Source organism: Apis laboriosa, unplaced genomic scaffold (genome assembly GCF_014066325.1).
Source record: "Apis laboriosa isolate Shangri-la unplaced genomic scaffold, ASM1406632v1 scaffold1_cov151, whole genome shotgun sequence".
In the NCBI taxonomy this organism is placed as follows: Eukaryota; Metazoa; Arthropoda; class Insecta; order Hymenoptera; family Apidae; genus Apis; species Apis laboriosa.
The window spans coordinates 5,369,331-5,381,351 of NW_025222279.1; the positions used below are offsets into that span (position 1 = coordinate 5,369,331).

Sequence of the window (12,021 nt, forward strand, 5' to 3'; positions counted from 1 at the left end):
TTATTATTATTATTATTATTATTTCATTTTTATTAATATTATTATTTTATTATTATTATTTTATTATTATTCTTATGGGACTGCGTGCTTTCGCATACATGTATATAACGTTATATATGTATGTAGCAATTTCGCGGCACGCAAGTGTGTATGTATGTGCGCGCGCGTGGTATGTATGTATGTATTTATGATGTGTATACATATATATATATATATGCACACGCAATTATTCATAAATGAATTGAATACAACTAACTTTATGTAGAATGAAAAAAAATGAATTGTTCTGCGCATTAAAAATTTTTTAATATAAAAAAAATATTAAGATGAAAGTCCACAAAAAAATCATACAATTGAGATATTTAAATTAACATTGTTGTACACAGTGATACAATTATAACATAAGCATATGAATAAAATCTATTAGAAAATATATGCTCAAAGTCTTTTAATTTTGTTTTTAATGTATGTAAGATTTGTTTGATATTTCTTTTACTCAGTGAACAAGACATTCATGGCTGGTATCCTCTGCACACTGCATTTCACTATGTCTTCATCAAATGATTCTTGTAATGAGAAAATATTTGATTGCACATATTCACCATTAGATGCACGTTACATTAAATTGCAGGAAACTCTTCCAATCGTCCTCCAAGAAAGAAAGCAAAAAAGAGTACACCGAGTACAGGGCCTCCTCCAACAACAACTACTGCTACATCGGTAAGATAATATTTTTATAGAAATTGATTGATAACAATTTTTATAATAATTTTTATCTTGCTCTATATTTCTCATTATAACTCATTAAATATTAAAATATATTAATTAAAATATATTTTATAATCTCATATATATATATATATATATATATATATATACGTGCGTGCATGCGCGCATGTGCATATATATATGTGTATATATGTGTATATGATGTGTGCATATAAATTATATCCTTTCATATTATAATAATTTTTAAGTTCTTTATTATATTATTTTATTTATATTAGGATATATATGAATTGTTTCACATATATATAGTATTTCTAATAACTTTTTACATTTTTTTTATGCACAATATATTAAATAATAGTGCACTCTTTAGGCACCTACATTGAATCATACTGGAGGTCTTTTAATGAACAATCAACCCCCAACAAATTCTACGGGACCAATTACAAAACCAGCTGTAACTCAATCTAGTAATGTTTCTTCAGAGCAAGGTATGTAAACAATTTAAATTAATTTAAATTTTCAAAAAAACATATTTATGCGATTTTATTATTCTTAATTTTCAGATTATGCAATTCTTAAATATATATTTTAATTTAATATTTAATTATATTAAACATCATTTATATAAATCATTTCATCATTATTATCATCAATTATATTAAACAAAAAGATATATTATAATATTCTTTTCATTATTGCGACGTATAAGAATGTATAATATTAAAAGCACGTCGCATGTTTATATGATAATTTAAAATGTTTTAAATTTTCTACTTTATATTTAATATTTAATAAAATTTTATTAGGTGGCAATAGTCAACAATCTGTAGCAGTAGCTGCTGTTACAGCTGGTCAAGGAATGCCTGTAGCGAGTCACACATCTATGCCCGCTCAACCTCCTCGATCTACAGCTATGGCTACAGCTGCTCCTGTAAAAAAACCTACACCGCCACCACCAACTACATCCAACCCACCAACTCCATCAGTATCTGTACCAACTCCACCACCAAGTGTTACACCTACAAATACGAATTCTATAGTAGCTTCACCGGTTGTGCCTCAGCCACCACAGCCACCTACATCTGTTAGTTCCTTTTCAAATGCAAACACTCCTGTACCCACAGATGGGACAACTCTAACTCAACAATCAGATCTTTTACAACCATATAATACTCTAGGTATGTATTTTATTATATTGTATATTATAATAATATATTAAAATTTATAAAATTTATTTTTTTTTTTATATGAATATTTTATGAAAAAAATATTTTTTTTGAACAGCTCCTGTGCCTACTACACAAACATCGTTGGAACAAATGTCATTAAAAAAAAAACCGCACATACCAATGATTCAGACACCACATACAACAACTAATAACACCAATTTAAATTTACTGCCTGATATAAAAACACCAGTGAATATGATGCCTACAAGTATGGCATCTAATCTAAATTTGGGAAATATGACCATGGCCAATCTGAATATGAATTTACAACAAGGATTAGCTACTCATATGTCAATGCACAATCAGTTGGAAAATATGATAAATACAACATCACCTTTAACTAATATACAAAATTCTCACAATGCTACAATATCACAACAGCATTCCAATGGATTTTCTAATATTAAGCGTGAGAATTCTCCGCCTAATATGTTAAATAATAATGGCATATCTGGTCTAAATATGGGAATGAGTATGGGCGGAATAGGTTCAATTTTTGATCCTATGCCCATGCAGTCATCTATGCCAATGCAAATGTCACAAATTCCAATTAAGAAAGAAGAGAAATCAGTATCAATTTCTCAATCGCAAATGCCTCAAAAGCCTATGGATGGTATGTGTTATGATTAGTTTAGATTTAAAGCATGCATTTGAATATTATGTTATGTTGCTGCAAATTATAATTTTTATCTTTAAATTTAATTCATTATATCTATCATCTAATCATTACTATTTTCTATTCATTTCTGCTGATTTAATCTATACTAAAATAATATATTAACTTAATATTTGTAAATATTTTTATTTTTATATTTTTCAAATAATTCACTTTTTCATTTTTCAAATTTGCTTCTTCACTTTTTCTTTATAGAGCATGATAATGTATTACATATTTTCTGATATTGCAAATTAAATGTATTAACTTTATTAAAAATCAACTTTATTTAATCCTTGTTATTTATGTATGTTGTTCATATTTTAAATTGCTATATTAACTGCTTACTAATCAAATATATAATGCCGTTGCTCTAGCCGGAGCTCTTTTTGCAGAGATGAATACAGGGATGCCATCAATGAGTAATCATTCGAGTTCACAGCTCATGCCTGAGAAAAAGATGACACCACCCGATTCAAAAAATCCTGTGTCGAATTTTGCTTCAGCTTTTAAAAATAAGGTAAGAGGATTTTCAAATTTTTGTAATGTTACATAATTTTCTTTCTGTATTTTTCTAAATATTTAATTTTTTTACTTATTTATTCTTATATAGACTGTAGAACAAAATGTGAAAAATGCCTCATCATGGTCATCTTTAGCACAAGCATCAAGTCCTCAATCTGCAGCAGGAAGTAGCATGAAAAGTGCAGCACAGGATTCATTCCAAGCATTCAAAAAACAAGCAAAAGAAAAGCAAGACAGGGTTAGTGAAATATATTTATTTTATAAATAATATAATAATATTATTGTACATAATTAATATAATGCTTTTTATTTGATTATTTAATAAAATTAAATAAACACTTTCATATATGTAAATTAATATATATATGATATATTTAAAAATAAATATCTAATTATTTCTATAGCAAAGAGCTTTATTGGAACAACAAGAAATGCGTAGACAACAAAAAGAACAAGCAGAACGAGAACGTTTACGACAAGAAAATGAAAGAAGAAGAGAACGAGAAGAAGAAGACGCTTTAGACAAAGTTAGAAAAACTGTTGGTGATCAGCAAGGAAATGTGATGACTGCTACGTCAAGAGCAGAAGAAGTCAAAGCCATTGTTGATACTGATAGTAGTAGTCCAAGTCATTCATCCAATCAGGATAAGGCCGCAGCTGAAAGAGAACGTCAAAGGCTACGAGAGCAAGAACGACGACGACGCGAAGCGGTAAGTTCTATTATACTTTTTATATGTAGTATTTCATGTTTCGTAAAACTTTAAATTTAAATATATGAAAATTCAAATAATATATATATATATATATATCAAGTATCAAATATAGTCTCTTATATAAAAATTAGAAATATTTAATTATTTTTTTGTAGAAAGTTTGAATCATAAATAAATTTTCTTTATCGTCTACAGATTTTGGTAGACGAATTTGCCAAGATTGGATATATTTATTATTTCAGATGGCTGGACAAATTGACATGAACATGCAAAGTGATTTGATGGCAGCATTTGAGGAGTCGTTATAATGTTATTTGCTGTTCGTTGTAAATCCACTAAAACTGGGCAAGACTTGGATGAATATTTGACGCTGGATGATACGATAAAAACGTATAATATATACGTCAGTCAATAACAAATAATAATAATAATAAATAATGAAATAAACCGAATCGAAAAAGTCGGTGTAACAAAGTAAATAATATAATGGTGGTGCGAGTTGGGACATTCCAACAAAGAACCTTAACGTCATTGTCCGAGTGGATCGGAATTCAAAGAAACAGTTTATCAAATAACTCAAACTTGTGTGTAATCGACGGACACCTAAGTGTGACCTAATGTAATTAGATAAATACTTACACGACACTTTAAAAAAATACTACACTGACTATTGTGTTACATTTTTCCGGTTTTCATAAGTTTGTACTTTATGTAAATTTCGAAACAAAACAAAAAAATATTACACAGATGATAAGTGAACGAAAGAAAGAGTATGCGAGAGAGAGAGAGAGAGAGAGAGAAAAATAGAATGTATAATGTGCGGTCAAAGAATAGATGAGTATGAAAGTGTGAACAGAGTGAAAGTTGTGTACATTTAGTTAAGTTTTATATTTTTCCACATTCAGTCATTAATCGTTGGTAGGATTACATAGACAGTGTTTCTGCCAATAATACATATAATTATTAGCAATTACTAATAATTTTATTGCAGATTTCTTTCTCGATTATGAATATACACTATTTGTAATCACGAAATAGGTAGACTTGTTAAGTCAATAATATAGAAAAATATATCTAATGCGAACATAGATTGGTGAATTTAATCATATTGATCATTATGATAGCCCAGTTAAGTCTATCTCGATTTCGATTGACTTGAGAATCAAATCAGGGCCAATCGGTTGATTTGAAAAAACGAAAAAATAAATATTTGTAAACTCACCTTAGAACAAAGTCGTCAATTATTACGAATAACCGTAAGGTGATTATAGAATGATATAGCTTCGATCCTACCAACTATTAGATCAGATCCACGTATGTACCTAATTATTGGTATACTTTGGGATCGCAGAAACAGAAAATGTGACACAGTATCGGCTCGTAAATGGAACATTATTTAGAAAACAATTATGTTTGTTTTATAAAATGAATTATGAAAATAGTTCATTAAGGAAATGTTAGACATTTCAAGAAAATTATTGAAATATAACTACAGAGTCGCGATTTGATAAAGCGATTCAAATTTTACAAAATATAAATTGCCCTTATATATGTATGTACGCAATTGTATAACGCGCATCCAAAATTCAATCGGCAAAAAGTACAAAAAATGACATTTAATTAAAAAACCGATTATTGATTAAAATTTGGATTTATTGCGTACTACTATTATTATATTACTATTACAGAGGGATTTTTAAAGAAGTATTTGAATTTGTAGAAGTTATAAAAATAATGGCTATAGTGGTACAGAGACATTACATGATAACAAGAGTTATTATGTAAGGTATATTATTATTATTATATATTAATTATTATTAATTATTATTATTAATATTATTATTAATATTATTATTATTATTATTATTATTAAATTATTTCATTGAATGGAATTTTATTTTTTTAAGAGCCTCTTTAAACCTGCAATGTCTTTCTCTTTATCGTAGCGTAACAAATGAGTTTTATTTGGAATTAAAGGAACGCTACACTGACACAAGTCGTTTGTGGCATTAACAAAATATGCTTAATTTTATTTTTGCTTAATTCAAAAGAATTTACTGTTCACAAATACATGTTCCTTTCTACGTGATACTAGAACAAATACTTTTTACTACAGTTGCGAACAATGCAAAGATCTTAAATAATATTCAAAGATCGAATACGCAGTTTGGTACATACTAAATACGCGATGTTCGTAAGATCATCAAAAATGAATTCGTCTTATTTTCAAACTCTGTCAAATGGCAAAGTGTATAAGATATCGATGATAGATCACTAATACGTAATGTTTAATTTTATTTATTCTGAGTTTTTTTTTTTTTTTTTTTCAACATGATCTATCATTGTATCGTATAACTTTGTTTTCGACGAACCTCGTAGAGTTTGACGTTTTCGTTGAACGTCGCTTTTGAAAATCGATCGTGTAATTGCACATTATGTAAATTTTGAAGAGAAATTTCGCGAAAAATTTGCGATCGATGAAAACAAGAAAAAGGAAAGAAGAAGAAATCTATTTCCGATCTTCAAGAATTCCGTCGAAAGTTTGGCTTGCGTTTAAATTGCTGAAATGCCCCTCGCCTAAAGATGACATTACAGTGTATACAAATGATTTATTATTACAGAGACGCTTAGACCTGATTCCGTCGCATTAAATTTGTTTAATATAATAGTCGTTCAAATTTCTTGAGCGTTTCCTCCAAACGAGTGAATGGAGTCGACGCTAAAGAAAAAACGTGTCGAGATAACGAACAGGAAAGCGTAGGAGGCGTGTATCTATGTCGAAGATCACGAAATATCCACGTTTGTAGAGTAACGTTAATTGTATGTGTGCCTGTCTATGATTTGTTTAGATACTTATCAATTACGATACAGGCAACAGATATGTGAATTCTAAGTGCAAGTAAATGATTGACAGGGAAACGTATAACGGTTTGAAAAAAATAATGTCGTAAATAATTGAATCCGAAATATTTCTCGGGTATATTGATTGAATTTATTGTGTGTTGTCATTGTTTGCGACCGATTGAAATATTGTATCGAATATTGAGAAACAGGATCGCAACCAAGGAGCTCGAAAAATAGTACACACCAGGTGTAATAAAATAGAAAGCGAAAATTTATAAGTATATATTCGCGTCGGTATTCGTAATCCTGTTTTCGTTGTCAAGTGCATCGGAGATGAACGAAAAAAGAAAAAAGAAAAAAAAAAAAAAAGAACATTGATAATAATATAATAAGCATTCATACGTGGAATGCTCTTTATTCTCATGTGTTGTGTGCGCTTTCATATCAATGCGATCACGCATTCGTTGATCGTCAATACTAATTCTAGCAATACAGTAGACTATCTTACATCTTTTTTTATTTAATACACCGGCATTGTTCCCGGATGTTTGCTAATCAAAATTCAAGATTTACGAGAATGAAATCTTGGCTCTCAACTTTTAGCAATGTATTCACTGCGATATTAATATTCGCGTCTTAGCATGTACAATGATTTAGTCATCCGTATGTTAATTCTTGTTGTATGCACTTAATGCAGTGAGATGATTTCCTGCGAGGGTGACATTAATTAATATGTGAAAAAAAGGGAAAGTGAGAAAAATAATCTTGTGTTCTTTCGATATAAAAAAAAAAAAAAAAAAAAAGCGATGTTTCGAGGAGATAATGGAATTGTCATAGATATAAAAATCGAATCGAAGTTTAAGTCTAGGCGTAATAAATATGTACTGTTTTTCCGTTTACTAACGTCGATCATTATCGGTATTCGAGCAAGATTTTGCGAAAACATGTCTATTGGCATATATAATTACAAATTAATTATATTTGATATTCGAATACGATAGATGGTACGTTATAATACGATGTAATATACAATATAAAATGTTAGGAAATGTAAAAAAAAAAAAAAAAAAAAAAAAAAAAAAAAAAAAAAAANAAAAAAGAAAAAAAGAGAAAAAAAAAAAAGAAACATTGAAATGTGACATCATGTTAAACGTAATCGATTTTCTCTGTTCAAAATGAATTAAATGATTTTTTCTGAAAGAGAAAATCGTTTATAATGATTTAAATATTTTCATGTACAATCAGTACGTGTTTATCTTCCAGCGAATGCTTTTAACGACATTCTGCATGTGTTATTTTTCTATTTGTTTAATTTTTCGTGTCCTGAGCGTAGTTAGTAATATAAAACGATATATCAGAAATGAAAAATTCTGATATATCACGTATTAGGAAACGATGCTCAGAAATGAAAAATTTTTTATTAATCGACAAAGCAATTCCACGATTTTAATTGTTTTTGCTCGATTATTGTCTATATTGTACCATTAGACTGACCAATCGCAAGTGTCTTCGAATGAAAGAATTCCTCTGATTATGAAATTGCGTCGTGTTAAAATAACGAGCTCAATAGTGACACGAATTCTAAAACAAAGAAAAAAAAAAAAAAAAAGAAATATTAAAAAGAAAGAATTAAAGAAGAGAGTGAGTTTGATAAAGAGAAAGCGAATAAGAGAGGGAGCGAATAAGAGAAAAGATGGAAATAGGAATGAAAGTGAGAATGGAAGAGAGCAAGAAGGAATGTGTGTACTAGGTATTATGATTGTATAATACGTGGTTTGTAATTGTACATACGAGAAGAAATCATTGGCAGCAATTTAAACAGAATACAAATATCTATGTATAAAAAGTAATAAGTACTAATACACACCTCTATATATGTGATAAGGTTTGTAATATTTAAGGGAGGCCGATAGATTGTATAACCTACTAGATCTCAGTATAAGTTACTAGGTAAAGATCGTAATAATTCGTAAGTAACACCAAAATCACTCCGCTGTATCAAAAAAATAATTTTTTATATAAGTTCCCACGGGCGCACATCATCTCCAATGGCACATGAGTTTTAGTAGACTTATTACGACTAACGATAGCAAGACATTAAGCTGGTTGTACATAAATAATAATGATGAAATGAAGAATAAATGGCTAAAATAAAGAAATGCTTGATGTTGTTAAGTAAGAGAGGACGTTGTTTACTTGAGCCAAATTTGTTCGCACGCTTACCCCTGACTTCCATTAAACTATTTTTATTCAAAAAGAAATAATTTATAATTTTTTATGTTCATCCAAAGAATGCAAATAAAAAAATTATTGGATTTCTAATGTGACTTTTTTGTATTGATGCATCGTTACAAATGCATTTATTCAATATATATATTTTAATATTGTTAAAAAGATAAATTTAATACAAATTTAATTCATAATTTTTTATTTCTTTACAAACTCGGAAATAATAACAATATGTATTGAAAAATATCAATTCATTCTATCATCTCTATTTACTTAACAATATCAAATTGAACTATATCGTCTGTTTTCTTATTAATATCTATAAATAAATAAGAAAAGAGACATTTATTAGATATTTGAATTAATGTTACGAGGCAAATGTGAATACAATGTTATATAATAAAACTGCAGGTTATTAATTATAGATATATATATATATATATATACAGAATTACCTTTCTTAGTTTATAATATTTTGCATGTTATATATAAAAATATAAATATATAAATATGAATAGAGAGAGAAAGAAACAGAGTGAAAGTGTTACATAGTCATCGATAGAAGAGATATACTAATTGAAATACATATTCTCATGTTTGACGTTTTCTCTTATGTTGCGGATCTATTACATTGGATAAGAAATATTGTATATAATATTAATACAGATAAAACAATGCATATTATACGTTATTATAATCTTTACAAATATGCTAATTATTCTAAGGTTTAATTATTAATAACTAATTGAAAGTAAATTAATTGTACTTGTATTTTTCATTGACCTTACCTCTTATAGAACAACTCAAATGTAAAATTTATAATATAAAATTTAATTGAAATAAAATAAAAAGTATCTTAAAATTGATACTCAATAATTAAATTCGTTTCTTTTTTTATAAATAATTACACACAAATTTTTTATTTTCTTCTTAAATTATATATAAAATTTAATTAATATATTCTTTTTAAAATATTATATATTTTAACATATGTTGATAAGTGAATTTAAATATCACATTGTTTTTTGAAGCGATTAAATTCTTTTAATCTATAAGCTTGTGTGCGAATAAAACCATCCACGTCTTCAGGTTCGAAATCTCCTTGTACATCCATTGAAACTAAATTTTGATTGTATAAAGAAGTTTTGCTATGTCGACTAAGTACAGATACTGCAAGTTCAAAATAATAAGTATTTGCTTAAAAAAAAATTAATTTCATTAATATATAATATATAATATACTAACCATTTCCCTTGTACAACTGTAATCGAACTGTACCATTTACGTATTTTTTATATAATATGTTATTCCGTACGAAATCAAATTCAGGAGAAAACCAGAAACCTAATGAACATTATTGCCTATTTTTAAACATATTTCATTTTATAAAATTATTATTTTTTATTTTATTAACTAATAAATCCTTAATATTCTTTTTACCATTGTAGACATAATCAGACATTTTGTTAGTCAAATAAGATTTTACTCTTAAAACCTCACGATCCAATATAAAAATCTCTAAATCTTGATGTGCTTTATATAGAATCGTTGCTCCCGGTGATTCGTAAATTTCTCTAGATTGAAATATTAATAATTTTTAACGATTCTAAAATATTTAATAATTTTTATTTTATTTACTTTCAAACCAATAAAACGATTCTCGACAATGTCCTATACCGTGTAGATTATCAACTTCATTTAAATATTGCATTATTTTAAACGGAGTGAGAAACGTTTCATTATTTTTTAATTGTTTGACGGACGACGGATATCCTTGCTCAAATTTGATTTCAATCTCTTCCGGTTCCGTTGGAGAACATAATGGATCACATGTCATTTTATATATTTGTTTCGGGGCTAACGCATTTGGATTTTCCAAAATATCCCGATTCATAACTAAAAATATATGCATATTTTCAATTTTAATTAATTTTTAATTAAAAATATTAAGAAATAAAAGTATATATCATTTCAAATATACCTAACGTGTAATAGATTCGCATCAGTACTCCATGGTTCTTTTGGTGTTATTGAAATAGGAATACCGTTCTGTTGTGCGTACTTTAACAAATCCGGTCTGAAAATCTTGTGTAAAATTCTTTCTCCAAGGTGCGAATATCTGTAGTAAATGATAAAAATAAAAAGATTGTAAAGTATAAAAACAATATATGTGAAAAATATAAAATCAAAATACCTGGATATCTGGATAAAGGCTGTATGTAACAGTTCAGATCAAAACGAACTTGATCATTATCTTTTCCTGTCGCACCATGAGCGATTATATATGCATTTTCAGCTTTTGCAAGTCTCATAAGACTTTCGCTAATGCATGGCCGAGCGATTGCCGTACCCAAAAGATATCTATCTTCGTAAAGAAGTCCGCATGCAATGGCTGGCCACACAAATGATGATAGAAAAACTTCTCTAAGATCTTCTATTACTACCTTGTAAATAATTAAATAAAAAAAGTTAGAAAAGATTGTTTTATTCTTCAGAAGATTAATTATAATTAAAAACATGAAAATCAATAGAATTATCAATCAACGCGATTTAAAACAAAATATCTATAAATTAATAAAAATTTTCTTATCACCTTTGTAGCACCAATTTTTAACGCTTTTTTTCTAGCAGCATCAAAATCTTCTTCTTGTCCAATGTTTGCCTAGATCGAGATTTTTTTTATACAGTATCTATTTAAAAAAAAAGAAATAACAATTATCTTAAATAATCTTACCATATAAGCTATAACTTGATATCCCTTTTCTTTCAACCATAATAATAAGCATGATGTGTCCAGGCCATCAGTAAGCTAAAACAACTTTCTTCGCTGTTTCGGACATTTTTTTAAACTCTTCATGCAATCGGAATTTAAAGACAATAAGATAATATTAATTTTGTAAATCGACTGTTGGATCTCATATATATATATATATATATATATATATATATATACACATATATATATAACTCCGCTTGTTGACCCATGAATGATTTTCATAATAATAATATAAAATGAATTAATTTTTATGTAAATTTTAATTGGCAATATATTCAAATCAAATAAAATTGTATCTCTGCTTAATGTGGTATGGTG

General features: G+C 27.7%; 2 protein-coding genes across 5 annotated transcripts in view; one reads left to right on the top strand and one right to left on the bottom strand.

Moving 5' to 3' along the window:
- LOC122712391 (homeotic protein female sterile-like) overlaps window positions 1–9,020 on the top strand; it is a 23,681-nt gene extending 14,661 nt beyond the window's left edge. For 3 of the 4 annotated variants that reach the window (XM_043932022.1, XM_043932025.1, XM_043932024.1), the window contains 8 exons: window positions 632–720; window positions 1,103–1,220; window positions 1,539–1,910; window positions 2,017–2,574; window positions 2,994–3,136; window positions 3,230–3,379; window positions 3,546–3,851; window positions 4,097–9,020. In XM_043932022.1, the coding sequence (XP_043787957.1) occupies window positions 632–720; window positions 1,103–1,220; window positions 1,539–1,910; window positions 2,017–2,574; window positions 2,994–3,136; window positions 3,230–3,379; window positions 3,546–3,851; window positions 4,097–4,162 (1,802 nt within the window). In that variant the 3' untranslated portion in view covers window positions 4,163–9,020. The remainder of the gene's footprint in view (window positions 1–631; window positions 721–1,102; window positions 1,221–1,538; window positions 1,911–2,016; window positions 2,575–2,993; window positions 3,137–3,229; window positions 3,380–3,545; window positions 3,852–4,096) is intronic. The other variant, XM_043932023.1, reaches the window with a different exon arrangement.
- Window positions 9,021–9,929: 909 nt separating this feature from the next.
- Window positions 9,930–11,767, bottom strand: LOC122712305 (argininosuccinate synthase). Its single transcript, XM_043931840.1, is given in 12 exon segments — window positions 9,930–10,097; window positions 10,173–10,271; window positions 10,368–10,533; window positions 10,566–10,599; window positions 10,601–10,809; window positions 10,811–10,823; window positions 10,909–11,008; window positions 11,011–11,046; window positions 11,122–11,371; window positions 11,521–11,589; window positions 11,662–11,731; window positions 11,733–11,767. Coding segments are annotated over 12 exon segments (1,245 nt in total). The 3' UTR covers window positions 9,930–9,933.
- Between the last annotated feature and the right edge of the window lie 254 nt (window positions 11,768–12,021).